Source organism: Taudactylus pleione, unplaced genomic scaffold (assembly GCF_031769625.1).
Source record: "Taudactylus pleione unplaced genomic scaffold, aTauple2 ptg000202l, whole genome shotgun sequence".
Lineage (NCBI taxonomy): Eukaryota > Metazoa > Chordata > Amphibia > Anura > Myobatrachidae > Taudactylus > Taudactylus pleione.
The window spans coordinates 15,421,557-15,439,921 of record NW_028284604.1 but is presented as its reverse complement, the minus strand read 5'-3'; the positions used below and the strand labels follow the sequence as shown (position 1 = coordinate 15,439,921).

The 18,365-nt window shown below is 42.7% G+C and overlaps 1 protein-coding gene across 2 annotated transcripts in view; it reads left to right on the top strand.

The window, feature by feature from the left end:
• Nucleotides 1–18,365, top strand: part of DTWD2 (DTW motif tRNA-uridine aminocarboxypropyltransferase 2) — a 383,675-nt gene that overhangs the window by 215,459 nt on the left and 149,851 nt on the right. For both annotated transcript variants that reach the window (XM_088477730.1, XM_088477731.1), the window contains one exon: nucleotides 7,568–7,662. In XM_088477730.1, the coding sequence (XP_088333856.1) occupies nucleotides 7,568–7,662 (95 nt within the window). The remainder of the gene's footprint in view (nucleotides 1–7,567; nucleotides 7,663–18,365) is intronic.

Here is an 18,365-nt window from a genome sequence, read left to right as displayed (position 1 = left end):
GGCTCCTCTTCAGTAGGAGAAGGAATGGGACGGGTAGAAATGGAGGGGGTAAATGACCTTTGCCGGTCAGTTCTGTTTTTTTTAGCCTGACGTTCCCTGAAGCGTAGGTCAGCTTTGATACACAACGAAATCATGTCGTTCAGATTATTAGGAAGCTCTCGAGTGACTAGATCATCCTTTAGTCGGTCTGACAACCCATGCCAGAAGGTCGAGGTGAGGGCTTCCTCATTCCATTTGAGCTCTGATGCTAAAATTTGAAATTGCACGGCATATTGACTGACAGGACGGACCCCTTGTCTCAGTGTCATGATGTTTGATGATGCTGATACAGTACGCCCAGGTTAATCGAAAATCCTCCTGAAGGATGACACAAAGCCTGCATAATTATCCAGCAGCGGATCTGAGCGCTCCCAGAGTGGGGAAGCCCATTCCAAGGCCTGGCCGGATAACAGAGAGACTATATAAGCCACTTTAGTTCTTGCAGTTAGAAAGTCGTCAGGCTGCAGGGTAAAATGTATGTCACACTGATTTAGGAATCCTCGGCAGAGTTTAGGATTGCCGTCAAATTTATTTGGTAAAGGAAGATGTAAGCGGGGAGATGATCTGCCTCCTGTATTCCCAGACGCTGATGCGGATGTAGATGCTGGTACTTCAGGGGTAGAAAAGGAAGTTTGCAAACTATCCTGTCGCTTGGACATCTCTTGCAGAAATTGAGCCATCTGATGCTGCATGTTTTCCAGATTTTCTAAACGACCAGAAATGCACCGGAACAAATACACTCCTGACTCCTGATCCGTGGCCGGCTCCATGGGGCCAGTGCAAACTGTTATGTTCTGGGTTGTTTGTGGACCCGGGGTGGTAGCAGGAGCGATCACAGAAGCAGATTTGAAAATAAAACTAGGATTTTTAATAAGTGCTTGAGTAGACATATAATGTGGCAGTAAATAAAAGTCCTGGAATATATAGATGTGCACAAGAATTCTGTGGTGGGAGTAAAAGGGTTAATATCCAAGTAGAAACAATTAGAGCTGTCCAGGTGTGCAGGTAGTGAAACTGAAAATAATCAAACCAGGTATGCAGGTAGTGAACTGAAAATAATCAAGCCAGGCATGCAGGTAGTGAACTGAGGTGCAGGATGTCAGCAGACTCAGGCACTCAGGTATTGGCAAGGGTGATGGAGGAAGCGGGGTAGTCCAGTGGGAGCTAAGAGCTGACAGGCAGACTGGCAGACAGCGAATTCACAGGAACAGGATAAGCACAGAGAACTCCCTCTCAGCTAGGCTGAGATACACGTTGCACTGGCAAAGAAGGAAGGCACTGACCCTTCCTAAATACCCCATGCCGTGCTGTTACTGGCCGGAGGGAACATGTGACTCACCAGGATTGGCCAGCCGCATCACATGGCCAGAAGGCAAGATGGCGGCGCCAATGCCAAACGGAATGGAGATTCCGCCAGGCCTTACCAGCGCAGAGTGACAACAGGCCCCCACAACAACGTGCGCAGCCAAAGCCCCCGCCAGACACCAGCTCCGCCACCAGACAGCCCGCGCCACAGTGACCTCACAGGTAACACTCGCCTAGCGCCATGCTGAAATACCCTGGCCGTGACACTCTGTCTGTTCCATCTGGAGAGAATCAATCTTTCCAGAGGCCTGGAATGATTCTGCGCATGCCCCACCATGTCGAAATTGGATCCCTTTAATCCCAAGACCTGCATCGTTGATAGAATGGATACCCTTCGCTTGCGTAGCAGTTTGCATACTCGCAGTGATAGAGATGCAATCTTGTACCTGAGAATCCTGAAGTGCTTCCAGATGTACCGTCTGCTGTTGTGGAGAAAGAGAGGATTTCTTCCAATTGATGATCCAGACGTGCTGTTGTAGGCAGGCAATGGTCTTTTGAAGATGGTGTAAAACAAATGGAGTTTGGGCCAATATCAGAAGATCGTCCAGATACTGTATGGAAGTATTCTGATTCCCTGATGCCTGAGATAGGCCGTCATAACTACCATTGTCTTAGTAAATACCCGGGGGGCCGTTGATAGGCCCATTGGTATTATTGTTGTAGGACAGCAAACCGTAGAAATTGTTGGTGGGATGGCCTATTAGGATCATGCAGATACGCATCCTGAATGTCCAGGGAAACCATAAAATTCCCAGGCTCCATTGCCAAAATAATTCTTCTGGTGAGGATGCCTCCGGAAAGTGAGGGCATACCCCTGAGAGACCACTTCTCGGGCCCAGGCATCTGTTGTTGTTTGATGCCAGTAATCCACAAATTGAAGAAGTCTACCTCCCACCCTGGGATCTCCCTGGAGGAGGCCCGCCCCATCAGGCCGAAGGTTTGTCGTCTGGCTTAGAAGCTGGATGTATGGCCGGCCCAGACCTCTTAGTTTATCACCTGGATGTCCTGCAAAGCTAGACGGCTTGGAGGAAGACTGTTCCTTTTATCGTCCCTTAGGACAAAAGGAACGAAAAGAAAACTGCCTAGATTTTATTGTTACTATAGATGGCAGACCTGCAGACTTTGAAGCTGTCAGAGTAGCTATTATCTTATCTAACTCTGCTCAAAAAGTATAATTCCATAGAAAGGTACGGATTCCAGATCCTTCTTTGATCCTGTATCAGCTTTCCAGGATCTTAACCAAAGGACCCTGCGCGCCACTGATGAAGCTGCTGATGCTTTAGAAGCTAAAATTCCAGTATCTACTGCAGCTCCTCCCAAATAGGAGGCCGCTTCCCGTATGTGAGAGATATACATCATCTGTTCTCTGTTAGCATCTGGAAGAGTGTCTTCCAATGGACCCGTCCATTCCTCAACAGCTTTGGCTACCCAGGCTCCAGCCATAGCTGGATGATTAACAGCTCCTGATTATAACAATATTTCCTTAAGATAGGTTTCATTTTTCTATCTGTAGAATCCTAAAGCGAATATGCTGAATAGGCAATGTAGCTTTTCTGACCAAGTGCGTTGTGTGTGCATCCTTCAGAAGCTGGGAAAGGATACAACGATGTTAATCTTTTATTCACATAAAACCGTTTATCCGGGTTTACCCCATGCCTCTTCTATAAGCTCAGTGAGCTGCTCGGGTTTAGGAAACTCCGTTTTGCCCACCTTTCAGTGTTTAAACACTGGAGCCTTTTCACTAGGGGCTGGTTCATAATCCTAATATCTGGGATTCATTTAACCGCCCTCACCAAAGAAGGAACATCCATCGTGGACGGCTGGTCCTCCTCTCCCGAGCTAGACCCTGGAGAAGAACTCTAATTCCTCTGATGATGCGTCTAAATCCATATGCTGAGCAGACTAATGGAAAGATAAGTTGCATTTAGGTGCCTTAGTAATTACTGGTCTGTTTTCAACAGTCGACTGTGCTATACTCTGACTAGAATGGCCATAAACATCCCTCCAGGAAGGATGTATAGTGGGTGCAAACATAGCATGCTTTTAACACCCCATACAAGGAGGCAGCATGGGAGTAGCCATACGATCCACAAATTGCTTCATTACCTGAGACAAGGAAGACACCCAACATGGCTCTTGTTCAGAGGCAGGTGAGGTGACTCTTTATAACAGACAACACACAAACCATCCTTTATAATATCCTGAGGGGACAAACTGGCCAGACAGGATTTACATGAAACCAGCACTGGGGCCTCCACTGCCTGTCTCCCTTTACCTTTTGAAAAATATAAAATATAACTTTTATTATATTGTTATAAAATATCGCGAAAATGTAAGGAAATAATAATTGAAAAAATAAAATAGTGTGACCAATGTTAACTGTATGCTAATATCCTTAAATATATATTCCTCCTTATATAGCTTAATAGCTGAAATGAGGTTATTATATTAGGGTGTCTGTATACTGAGGGACAAACACCAACTATTCTAAGTTGTCTTAAATATAGTATATCTCACAAGGATATTAAATTTAAAGACAGATAGTCAATCCCTGCCAGTGTGGTACCTATGATTGACAAAACAGGGTAAGTATATCCTATGAGGTCCTAGTATTAGAAAAAATTGATGTCACATATGTAATTAATTATGTTACATATATAAATGTCCCTGATAGAATGTACATTATCTCCTTATTCATCCATCCCAAAGTCACTACAATATTGTGAAATAAAATTAAGGAGAATATCAGAGATTCTCATGAGCTGTGACAAAGAAATAGTCAAAAGGTGTTTAAAGTGTCACTGTCCAGAAAGGGAGAAGTTACTATGTATACGGATACGGACAATATATAGTTTTAAACAGTAGTGAATTTGCCCGTGTCTACATGGTAGGGTGCTTGTAATATTATATAATAAATATATCAGTTCTTTTTAAATCCAAAATGAGGAATTAGCCTTAATCGGCTGTCCATTCTGATACATGTTAGTCATCACAGCTGACTAACATTTAACTATGCATCGACCCCTATGTCTTGCAACCCAGAAGTGTCTGTTATAATATAGATGCCTGTTATCTTTAATCTATTCTGGGTGCAATCATTGTTCAAATTTTGTTTGCTAAAAATATTATACACAAGGTTGTTTCTTGCTTTCCTTTATTGATGAGCCTAACCAATTTTTTTTACATCAGAAATTCCTTTTGAATATATTCCAGGTATAAGAGAGGTAGACGCAAACTGAACATAGGCCCTGATTCAGAGCCGGACGCTCTGAATATGGGCGCTATTTTTTATTTTTTTTTCGTGCGGCCTCCTGGCCACTTGCATAGCTGTGGGTGACCACCCACAGCTATAGCGAGCGGCCATGATGATGGTCGCGATGGTCAAGACCATCGCGACTATCGGGCTTGCGACGAGACCCTTGTGGTAGGGTCTCATTCATCGCAAGCCCCAGAGAGCTTTTGGCTCTAACAGATCCAGAAGCTCTCCACTGACATCACTCGTGATGTCAGTGGGGCCACCCCCAAACGGCAAGCGTTCCCTCGGGAACGCCTCCGTTTGGGCAGCTACCCCCTCGGCCCGCCCGCCAAACGGGGCGAGCTGTCACTGAACATAGACAGCTCACCCCCTTTGGTGTGAGACCCGGAGCGATGGATTGCCCGTCGCCAGCCGGGTCTTGCGCATGCGCACGACGGAGCCGTTTTGAGGGACGTTCCTACTGATCGGGACGCCAACCCATAGGGGGACAGCATGGCCGCTGCAGGTGTCCCTGACTGATGAAGACTGGCGGCAACTGCAGATCCAGCTGTTGGCAACACCGCCATTAGGAGTCACAACTGCAAATGGCAGTTAGGCTCATCCAGGCGACTTGGACGCAGCCTGGACTATGACCTAATGCAATGTGGCGGTGTGACTTAATAGGTCATCTTACTAGGTCGTGCCACCACATATCATTCTGCCCACATAGTGCTCTGCATGTAGTACCTCACTGAGGCTGCTCTGCTGCAGCAGCTGCAGGTGCGAGTGCCCTCCGTGGCTAAGGGACTGGGAACTCTTCTCCTCTGTAGTGCTAGTGACACGTTAGTCTTTTGTGGCAGACTGGGACAACTAATGTTTGTTTATTTTTTCCTGCGGTGGCCAATTTTTCTCTTCATAATAATAGCTGTGCTAATGATGGATATTGTTGGGGGGAGAGGGGTGCTCCAATTTTCTTGCACAGGCTGCTAGTGGGCCTGGGGCCAGCCCTGCCACTAACGTTTTTCTCACTTTTGCACCTCTGTTATAAACTTTCTCTGTACTTTTTGTATGATCTGTAACTCACTGTCCACCGATGCAGAGTTTTGTCTCACCTTACAAATAAATGATGACGATGAAGAAATAAATGGATCACAAGCCACATGTCAGAAATGGTTGACTCAAAAGTCTTGTTAATTGACACCCACAGTAGTATAAGTATAGAGGGGTCCTCTCAGACAGCAAGCTTTGGTCATAGTAAAATAAAGGGAAATAATAAGAATAGCATATTTTCTTGATCCAATTTTATATATTTTTTTAGAACTAATAGTGCTTACAAATTGCAATATATGTATTTTAATGTCTACATATCATATAGAGATGTTTATAGTGGTTTATATAAGGAACTAGCTGGAGTACCCGGCATTGCTCAGGATTTTAATTATGTTTGTTTATACATCATCCTCCAACCAACCTCTCCTTAGGCAGGCCTCACGAAAAGTGTGACAAACTTCCCCATCAACAGTCCTAAAGTCTTCGAAGGAAGTAGGACCTGTAACAGTGTAAAGCAAACTTTGGAGATAGAAGCAATCAAAATTTGTAGGATTTACAGTGTAAACACGGCCAAGAGCTTCTGTTGCTCTGATACCAGGATGACCATCTACAGCGACTCCCTGTTTTCTGTGCATAAAAACTTTCGAGAAGCTTTCCATGTGTAATATTTTGGCAGCTCACAGTACAGTAGGGTCCTTGCACAGTCATCATTTTGACACAGTTTGAAGAAAGAATTCAATGTTGTTGCGTAATTTGGTATAGTCAGATAGCTGAGAAAGCTCGCAAAGTCTGCTAAAGCTCTATTCGATAATAAACATTAAGATCATGACAAAACATGACAACACAAAACGCTTGCTCCGAGGCCCTACCCATATGCCGTGAGGCTCCACAGTGAGCGTCCAGCAAAAGTTTTAGTTATTAATTAAAAATTAACAGTAATTTAATTTCTTTTTAAAAATTTTTTAGTTGCCTCCACTGTGTTTTAATACGCTCGTATGTAAAATTTCACGAGTTTCGCTTGTAAACTGTGGATTTGTATAGAAAGACAGAAGGCCACAGTTTCGTTTTTATATAGTACAGAAGATAGAAAAGAAAAAATAGTAGATAAGTGTATTCCTTTTCTAATTCTGTACCTGACCTGTAGAGGGCGAATGCTATGCAAAAATGGTGTTTTTTAATTAATTACAAATTATCAGGAATTAATTTTGATTTAGTAGAGAAGATAGAAAAGAAAAAATAGTAGATAAGCTAAATCCTTTTGTAATTCCGTACCTAACCTGTAGAGGGCGAATGCTTTGCAAAAAGGTTTTTCATTAATTAAAAAATAACAGTAATTAATTTCGATTTCAAATTTTTTTAGTTGCCTCCGCCGTGTTTTAATACGCTCGTTTGTAAAATTTCACGATCTTCACTTGTAAACTGTGGATTTGTATAGAAAGAAAGAAGGACAAATTTTCGCTTTTATATAGTAGATGTGAAATAGTGGCAGCTCATAATTCTAGGCACACCGTTCCTGCTGGTATAGCTTAGATATGGCATGTGCTCATGTTTAGGGAAATGTAACCTCATTAATAGGAAATATTGTGTGAATAGGTGCTTCTTTCCCGGAATGCCGGCCGCCCCCGCAACGCCCTTAAATGCCTCTACCTTTCAATCAGGCAGAGGCATCAAAGGGGATGTGTGCGGTTGCACAAGACCTATTCTGCACACTGGCACAATGGGTCCCGCACACACGCAGATTCCCAATAATTGGGAATCTACGTTCAGCGTTGCACTTGCGTGCACTGCTGAATCAGCCCCTAGGTTCTATATTGGCATATTCTGACATGTTAATTAAAAATGTTAATTACTTGTTTCAATTTCTTCTGGTTTTTTTAGGAGAGTAGAGTACTTCGGACAGTGCCCCTTTTGGCAGCTTGCCTCCCTGAAGACAAATACAAGGTCTTAATTGGTCGACGTTTTGGTGAAGAAAGGTAAATACCCATCTTTTACTGGTCAAGTAAATTTAGCTTTATTTCAGTAGTTGGTCACAATAATTTGCTGCTTGATTTGCTGTAATAAATAGAAATTTGAGGAAGCTACACAGAGCATATTACAACAACTTTATTGGGATCAATTCAATTACGCGCAAGGAGAGTTACTGTTGTAATAGTGTGGAATCACCCCCAACGGACCCTCAACTCGGTCCCCCCTCACGGCCCAATCTCCTGGACTTGTAGAATTCTGTACACAACCCTATTGAACTGCGAACAACAATTCCTGAGTCCAGAGGTACTGGACTTTTTATTGCAATTATTTGAAAATGTTAGAAAGCTACAAAAACAATTGTCAACTAACTACGCTTTTTACACTCCGTTTTTATGTATAGTGAATTTATACAAATTACCATATTTATAGTGGAAATTATCTGAAATATATTGCAAACATAAATACATCTAACTCTGCTGCAGTTTATGGAGGGATTCCAGTTTTGGTTTTTATTAAGGCCTTTTCTGTTATTTTCGGTTAAAACCCCCAAGAAAATCAACAGAGTCTCCTGGTGCATCCTAGTAGCGTCGCATCGCATTATTATTCAATTTGGAGCGAAAAGCCGAAATCGGCGAAAAAGTTTCGCCGATGACGTCATTTCGCCAGGCGGAAAAGTATCGCCGTATTCAAGTTGAAAGACTTTTTTTTTTTTTCAGCCTACCACTGCATCAGACCTCCAAGTACTGATTTCATTGGTACTGTCTCTGTGGATCCTTAAATATGTGTCAATTATTGGAAACTGTCTGTTCTCTTGCCAATTTATGATGATTGGATGAATGATACATGGGTCTTAGGTATTAGGGAGTGGGCTTATTTCATATTTAAATGTTAAGAGTTTAACTGTCTCGGCATACAGTATTTCAAGAAATTTGTTCTTTGTTACAGGGAAAACTGTAACGTTAACATTGCATTCATTGACAACCTATCATCATAATTTGCAATAATGTTGAGTTTGTTTATCAAAATGTTCTATACACAAAGCCTGGCAAAAATTACATAAAGGCATATTCATCATATATTGTAACTTCCTATTTTCCAGCATTTCACAATGTGTTTGGCAAATTTCTTGAAGCAAAGCATCATTCATCTGGTGCTGGGGTGTAGCTCTTCTGAAAACTTGCTGTCCTGGTGAGGACTGCTTTGAGGCTCTGATAATAGTCACAGTAGTCTTTTGCAAATACTTAAAACTACTTCTGTCCAAAGGGTACCTGCTGTTTGAAGTGCCTGCCTTTCAAAACACCCTGAAGTGTGGTGCAGAGAATGTGCCTCGGGCACACACCTTGCAGAAATCCTAATGAGCCTGTAACAGAACTTTGGGAGTAAGGGGAACTGGGTCAACAAGTGTCGAAGCACAGGGAATAGCTGGGTAACCAAGCGTCTAATGATACATGACAAAGGTGTCTGCAAAGCTAACAACTGGGGCTATAACCACCCCAAATCCTCTGCCTACCATGACTTGTCAGCACCTGTCCTAAGGTACGAAATTGTCAGGCAACGAGAGCTCAACCAGTGGGGTTCTTGCTGCAGATTTGAATGGTCACCAAGTTGTGAAGGAGACAGCTAGGGGGCTGCCATTTGCTATATCCACATGTATGTCACCACTGTTTGACCTCCAGGGCCCTTCCCATTTGCTGACCAGGGTCATCCTAGATGGAAAATTGCTCTGCAGGGGTAATAGCTACATTCTTTTTTATGGGATAGTCCATTCATAGGGCTACCTTTTTAGTAATATATCATGAAGCTGTGGGACATCAGGAAGTGACTAACAAACCCGTTACACTTTAAGCATCCATTCAGTTGCCTTCCCGATGGGGTACCTGGCTGTGGCCAGTGGGTGTGAGGAACTTCAAAGGGTTCTGCTTAGAAGAACATCTTCCTCTAGTTTGTAAGTGATATCCGCACAAAACAGCTGGTTGGTTCTCTGGAAAGGCCAGTGTCTGTTAATGTTAATCTCTAAAAGTACATTGAGGATGTCATCTTGCCATAAATCCAGTGAAGTTGATCAGCTTCAAAGATGAGGTCACTCAGATTCTTCACATCAGATGTGACGACCCTCCGGCAGATGGCATGCATTCTAAATGCGGCCGTGAACGATAGTTCATGCGTGTATGGACGACCGGCGTATTGTTACATCGGTCATCCCGTTGGCCTTGGAACCACGTCGTTTTGATGTGTACCCGGCCTTAGGCTACAGTATCACTCCCTGGAAGGTTTTTGTAGCGTGTAAAGATGGCACCTGTTCTGATAGACATTACCCCTGCCTAGCTGTTTGAGTGTGATATTTTTTTCATGTTCTCCATTTTATTTTTCAGCTATTTATGGTGCTTTGATTTATTATTTTTTATAAAACCACAAGATTCACTTGTCTTATTGAAGAATTTTTTTCCCTGGTACTTCAGTGAATATTTAACTTACGTTTCCTTTCATTTAATTTCCTAGAAAAATAATGGGGCTAATTCTGAGTTTGAACACATTTGCTTCCAATTTCGTAGAAGGATATTGCTTTCACAAAAAAAACCCCACAGTTGCCTTTATATGCAAATTTGCAACAATGGCAAGATGCATGCAGGTCTGCACCAGTAGCATACCACACTATCTTGATCTTGGATAGACTTGCACCCAATTTTATTAACATTTGTTAGCAAAATGTGTATTCAAAAAATAAAGTAAAGCAAAAAAAACAACATTGAACAAAACTTTGCTAAAATACCAATTAAAGGGCTTAGAATGTGTGCGCAAATCATGTACAGTGCAATTATATCTACTGTATAAAAATTGCAACTAAATACTTATACAAATATATTTATTTTGTTTTCTCTTTATAATCACATTGCTATGTGTTGCTGTGTTTTGTTTGGAAGTGGAGCCCTAATTTTGGCAGTTTATTGGAAGAATTATAGCTTTTAAAATGTTTATATATTTGGGAACTGGTAAAGTGTTCCTACAATGCCTACCTAATTAGTTGTTGCTTTTGCCAGCATTGTGATACTACCTATGTATATATTCATGTGTCATTTGTTAATAGACGGTCACAGTTTTATCTTTTAAATATATTTGTAATAGAAAGCACTATAAAACATTATAATAGGGGTACAATAAAATAAAAATCACAGTGAAGATAAGAGAACACCTCTTAGTCAAGAATAGATGATTTTGTTACATGTTTATATAGATACATTTTTGTCCAAACCAATGTGTGGAATTCCATTCTTCAAAATGCCCCTATGTGCCCTCAGCATTTTACTTGACACAAAATTTCCCAAAATACTTTCAGATCTCACAAACTCCCCCACATGCCACAGAACTCCCAACATGGCAGGGACATGCCATTCAGACCTCCTCACATGTCCCCTGCATGTTACTCGACGTCCCCCCCACATCACTCGCCTCCCCCCCACATGTCACTCGCCTCCCACCCACATGTCACTCGCCTCCCCCCCACATGCCACTCGCCTCCCCCCCACATGCCACTCAACTTCCCCCTACATGCCATTTGACATCTTTCACATTACACCTGCCTTCTCTGCTTTGTGTCAAAGTCAAATGCGGGTTCATACAATTGGGTGCCATAGGTGAATGCTTGCTGGACTAACTCTTGCCCACAATTAGTCTAAAATGTCAAATTGCTATTCTCCTTTCCAAAATATGGAAAATGTTATCTCAGAGGATAAACTAAAACTTCACAGGACCTTTCACAAAAATAAATTATTTGCAAACATTTTAAATGCCAAATTGCATTGTTAAACAGGTTGGTTCTATAAATAATGTGAATGTTGGAGCGTACAAACAGCAGACCCAAGAGCAATAGTTAATTTTTGGCTGTTTAATTGCTAATTAACGGTTTTAGGGTCAGCTATTGCCTGAAGCCTTCTGCATGCTTGGAATACTATGTAACTAATTTGAGATTGGTTTTCAAGAAAAGCACACAGGATCTTAAAGTGAATATAGTAATTTTTTTGAATAAGGAAACATAATTGAAGTATATAAATTAACATTTTGTTTTAATAAAAACAATGTCTTATGTGAAAGCAATTAACAAAATATTTTAGAATTGAACCTAGAAACATTTCTGCCTCCTCTGTTTAATATTTCTAGTAGATGAACTGTGTATATAACAATTACTGTTGACTTCTCAGTTAAAGGCACACTAGCGCTATATTTTATTTATAGGGTCTCATTTAACCACGAATGATAAGCCTTTTATCACATTTTTTTTAATGCTAAAACAGTGTTCTCCCCAGAAATTTTTTCCAGCCGTGTGGCATCAGGAAGCAGCCGGGTGTGGGCCTTCGCAATTATGCGCGCGCCAGGAAAAGGGGTATCTCCCTCACCATTCCAGCCCGACAGATCTCAGGCTGCTCCCCCACTGGCTCTCAGTCAAAAGTGCCTATTATGCAGTGCCCCCTGTAGTTATCCCCATAGACAGTGCACCCTGTATTTGTGTCCTTTATACAGTGCCCCCTGTAGTTTTCTCCTTTATACATTGCCCCCTGTAGTTTTCTCCTTTATACAGTGCCCCCTGTAGTTTTCCCCTTTATGCATTGCCCCCTGTAGTTTTGCTTTGCCCTTATGCATTGCCCCCAGACTGGTCCCTTATGTAGTGCCCCCAAGCTTAAATAATACCCCCAGACTGGCCCCTTATGCATGGCCCCCAGGCTTAAACAGTGTCCCTTATGCAGTGCCCCCTAGGCTGGCCACTTATGCAGTGCCCCCAGGCTTAAATAATATCCCTTATGCAGTGCCCCCAGGCTTAAATAGTGCCCCTTAGGCAGTGCCCCCAGACTGGTCCCGGTCCCAGCCCAGAACTTACCTCAACTTGCTCGCCGCTCGCGCTCCCACTCCCGCTGCCTCACTCTGACTGGATCTAATTAGACGATCGGTGGCTTCTTTAGCTTCCGTTCACTTCAGAGGCCAGCCTTCCACAGCAGGGGTCGGCGGGGGAAAGTGCGATGCGCCCGCAGAAAACGGAATGGGTATGAAATACCGCCGGCCGCATGGCCCGACAGGAGCAGAGTGCGACGCAGCGGAAGCCCGACAGCGCTGGAAATCCTGATCGTGGATAGGTAAGTATCCACTAACCTAAACTAACCCCCCTAACCCTAACCCTCCTTAGGGGTGCCTAACCCTAACTTCCCCCCCAAGTGCCTAACCCTAACCACCCCCTTCCCCGCTGCCTAATCCTAAATCCCCCGGGGGGGTGCCTAACCCTAAGTCCTCCCCGGGGGTGCCTAACCCTAACCCTCCCCCTAGCCTAACCCTAACCCTCCCGGGGGGATGCCTAACCCGAAGTCCCCCCCGGGAGCCCTAAACCTAACCCTCCCCCCCCGCGGCTGTCCGCTCGCGGCCCCCGGCATCACTACGATCGGGATGCCGGGGGCCGGTCTCCCGGCGTCGGGGAAATGCGGGCGTCTACATCTAGACACCCGGCATTTCACCCTTGCCGGGATAAGACAGTCGGGAAGCCGGCTGCCGGTATATAGGCAGTCGGCTTCCCGATTGCTTCCCCAGAAAACAGCCTGGGGAAAACACTGTAAAAGGTGCTTAAGCACCTTTTTTGCTATGTGTGAAGGTAGATATTTCACTGTGACTAATACCCCTTTCACAACACAAAAGTAACCCGGTATATTGACGGGTTGACCTGGGTTGAGGTGCAGTGTGAACGCGCCAACAGAAAAATTACCAGGTCCGGCGACTCTGCATTTCAACCTTGCAATCGAAACAGAGTTGAACTTTGAAACAAGCCGGGTTGATGTGCAGTGTGAACGGGCCCAGCCCGGGTTATCCAACCCGGGACTCAGCAAACACCACTGTTTGGATGTTCCTGGGTCTCACTTGATGATGTCAGTAGCCAAACACACAGGTAGCACACTGCAGGCCAGGGGCGGGCTGGGGCAGGGTGCCATCTGGCCCCCGGGCTGGTACAATTCTGCAGTGCTAGGGCCAGTGACAACACCGACGGTGCTCTCCATATTGATCAGCACACCATTGCATTACCACCAAGGTCGCTGCCCGTATATAACTTGCCCGTGCGCCAGCATCATTTAGTTCTAATTGCTAGTATGAGTGAGCTAGAGGAGGAGGGGAACTTTACTTCACATTTAATTATGATCTGTCAGTGCTGCTGCAGCCTATAGGTGCAGCACACAGCCTATTTACCCTTGCTTCCCGTTGGCCTCTCCCCACAAGGAAGCGGCAGTCTGGACTGGAGTAGAGTGAGAGTCCCGCTTCCTCCTCCCAGCCAGTGAGCACTACTAAGCAGCTCACTCACTGAGCACCGTCCAAAATTAAGGGAATAAAGGTAAGTGATTTTCTGACAGGGATTTGTGTAGTTCAGGGAGTCTGTTTGAATCATCACCTCCCAGCACACACTGATATGTGGTATTACTGTTATATAGGGGGGAAGGGACTGTACAGTGATATACGAGGGGGAATAGCACAGCTCCCAACACACACTGATATGTGGTATTACTGTTCTATAGGGGGGAAGGGATTGTACAGTAATACATGATGAGGAAAAACACAGCGCCAAACACACACTGATATGTGATATTATATTGAGGAGAGGAGACTGTACCAATATTATACAAGTGATTATTATAAAACAGTTAGAGGTCTGGGGATTACTACTGGTTAGATATAATGAACTATGGGCATAAAATGAATTGGGAGCTTTAATATTTGGCATAAAATTAATTTATTTAACTGTTTTGCATAAAATGAGGGTAAGAGGAGTGGGCAGCACATGGTGGGGTAGGACTGGGGGAGGGAGTTACACCGAGCCCCTTACCCTAGCCAGAGTCCCTGCACCCAGTGTGAGTGTACTTAGAAGGAAGGATACAGTGCAGACTGGGCCAGGGGGCAGGGTGTCATCTGTTCCCCAGGCTGGTACAATCTTCACACTTTGGGGCTTCAGGCAGCCTGAGATCTTGCTCTGCTTTGCAAGCGGACGTGTACTGCTACATCTGGGAGGCGTGTCATTACATTGACTTTTATGTAAATGAGCCACAAAGCAGTTCATAAGATCTACTTGTTGATGAGAACACACTGATACTTTTCAGAAAATGCCTGTAGCCATATGGATCATTGTGCTTTATACCAATGCTGGGAAATTAAAATAATAATCCTATTTTATTGTACATAGCTGTGTGTTTGTGTATATATATATATATATCTCTTCATAACGAGGGTAAGGTGCAATCAGGGAGATTGCTACTATTTCAGGGAGTCTCCCTGACAATCAGGGAAAGTTGGCAAGTATGGCCTTCAATGTCCCTCACCCTGTGTATGAATATCCACCAATCCACATAGTGCAAATCTGCCAAACTATCTGTTATGTTAAGAAGCACACCCTAGTCATGTTATAATCCTTAATTTATCTTATTTTATCAGTAATACAAAACTGGAAAAAAGCTGTGGCACCATAGCACTTCCTGTGCAGATTCACACTCAGTCGCACACAGATATACAAGTGTCGCATATCAATTAATCAGTGCGGACTCATGAAGTGGAAGCAAAAAAAATGCTTGGTGCAAGCTGAGCTGCACAAAATCTGATGTACTGAGATGGACTGTTTGGCGCGACTGTGGCAATAGGGTATGAGGACACCTTTGTATGTGATTTATTATGTATGCGCTGGATGAGCCTTACTATTTTTGTGAGAGTGAGAAATTATCATTTAATGATGTACCGGAAGCATATTAAGCATTGCTGTACAGATCAGTTTTTCCCCTATTGGAACATGTGGTATAAATTCCACAGGACACACATACACACATTCGGGTTCATTTTAGAGAGCAGCCAAATAACTCACAGCAACCAAAGTACCCAGAGGAAAGCTGTATAAACATGAGGAGACCATACAAACTCCATACAGATAGGCCATGGTCGGAGTAAAACTTCTGGCCCCAGCACTTTGAGGCAGAAACTCTAACCACTGTTATGACATTTTACTGTTGGTGGATCTGTATTCCCTAGTCCAAGTCTGGTATCTTCCGTTCAGTCTTCAGAGAGTAGTGTATTGGGATATATAATATAAGTAAATGACACTGCTCCGTCTTTATACCACATCTGTATAATGCCACTCACCAATATATTCCAATGTATACATTTCACTATATTCTCCATCCTTTTAATGCCACCTCTGCTGTAATTCCAATTATAACTTTACTTTGTAAATTTATATATTAATAATATAGGTCTTAAAAACTAAAAAAAAGTATGGATTCTTTGCACAGCATATATATAGTATAGCTGTATATATAGTATACAGCTATCCTAAATTAAAAGAGTATTCTGGCATCATACACTTACTTCACGGGTGCAGTTTTTATTTGTTTCCAGTCGGCTAAGTAATTTGGCCTTGGTCATTTCTATTTTTGCGACTCTGAGATTTTTCTCGGCTGTTTTATAGGAGCAGACCTATAAGATGAAATAATTTTGCAGCTAATGTGTGAACACTTGATGTGTTTTTTTTTCTTTTCTTTAAATATTTGCTGCAGAATCTAAACTGTGAAAGTATACGCGACACTATTGGATGCCATATCTGTACCATACCTCAGGCAAACTCCCCAGTTTAATGGTACACCAATGAAAATGTCATTTTTTTGTGTCTTAATAAGGCATTACAAGGTGAATGCTGCTGAGGCACCATACTTTTCCCTACTGAACGCTACTTAATTCATGTTTCCTTCAGCCCTTTTATATATAACGGAGCTATAAAAGTTTCAGATTCTACACAGTAGTAAAACCGCAATAGTGTCTGTTAATACTCTAATATTCTGCTATTCCAAACTGAGATTTATATGGCACAACTGTGTTTTTACTATATTGTACTTGAAGCACAGATAAAAGGCCATTTGTCAAGGGAATAAGTTTAGTTCTGAAATATTGAGGGTTGTAAGGAAGTAGAACATATTGGGCTACAGGGATCTGTCTCCCAATTTATGTTGTTGGAAACAAAACTGAAAGTTTGTGCTACAAAGTCATAGTGAATCTTTTTCTGGTAATTATTTTTTTATATATAAACACTAACACCATGGTCTGGAAGACAATACAACTATATTACTATAATACTATATATATATATATATATATATATATATATATATATCCACCTGTCTCCAAAAGAGGATGTAAAAAAAGAAAAAACTGTTTCTGCCAAATGTCTTGACTGTTAGTTTCTGAAATATTGATTTTTCAATTTATTAAACTATTTACTAATCACGGCAGGTACAATTGTTTCAAAGAAAACAATATAATAAATGCACTCATCCGACAATATAATATAATAAATGCACTCATCTGACATGGCCTGTATGCACGCTCACCACGCAAGACTCCATTGCTGAAGAAAAAGCATGTTGAAGTTTGTGAAATACTGGGAGAATATTGTCTGGTCAGATGAGACCAAAATTGAACACTGTGGATGCCATCAATACACTACGTTTGGAGGAGAAATGGCACTGCACATCACCCCAAAAACATCATACCAACAATGAAGTTTGGAGGTGGGAACATCATGGTGTGGGGATGTTTTTCAGCATACGGTACTGGCATACTTCATGTGATTGAAGGACGGATGAATGGAAATATGTACCGAGACATTCTTGATAAAAATCTGCTACCATCTACCAGGATGCTGAAGATGAAACGAGGATGGACATTTCGGCAAGACAATGATCCCAAACACACAGCCAGGGACACTCTCAATTGGTTTCAGAGAAAGAAAATAAAGCTGCTAGAATGGCCCAGCCAATCACCTGACTTGAATCCAATTAAAAATCTATGGAAAGAACTAAAGATCAGAGTTCATAGAAGAGGCCCAAGATTTGAAGACTGTTTGTGTGGAAGAATGGGCCAAAATCACACCTGAGCAATGCATGCGACTAGTTTCTCCATACAGGAGGCGTCTTGAAGCTGTCATTACCAACAAAGGCTTTTGTATTAAATAGATTTCAGTGAGCGTACTTTTTCCCTGTGTCATTTCACATTATTACACAAATAATTATTACAATAGCCCCATTACAAAAAGAAAATTTACTGAGAAAATGTTAATGTGTTCAATACTTATTTTACCTGATGTGTTTGTATGTGTGTGTGTATATATATATATACATACATACACAGTAGATATATATATATATATATATATATATAATATAATAAAGCATTATGCCGGCATTCATTAGTACATGAGCAGCATGCCTCATGGTGCCCTCCGAATAACACTCCCAGCAAAAGAGGGAAATAGACAATATAGCAAGGTGGGCAGCACTCTAGACGATTTCATATACACATCCCGCTGTTTACATATCGACGTTTCAGAACTTTATTCTTTCATCAGGATATAAATTCTGATGAAGCAGTCTAGAGTGTCGGCCACCTTGCTATATTGTATATGTGTATACACACACACACAAGGGTGGTTCATAAGGTAACAAGACCTCTCACGTGTGTAATGTTCTCTGGGGGTCATTCAGACCCGCTCGCGAGCAAAGGTCGCTCGCAAGCGGGTCGATGTGCGCATACGCGAGACCCGGCGAGCGACGAGGAATACGTCACTCGGGGTCTCACACTAAAGGGGGCGTGCTGTCGATGGTGAGTGACAGCACGCCCCCTTTGGTGGGTGTGCCGGGGGCGTGGCTGCCAG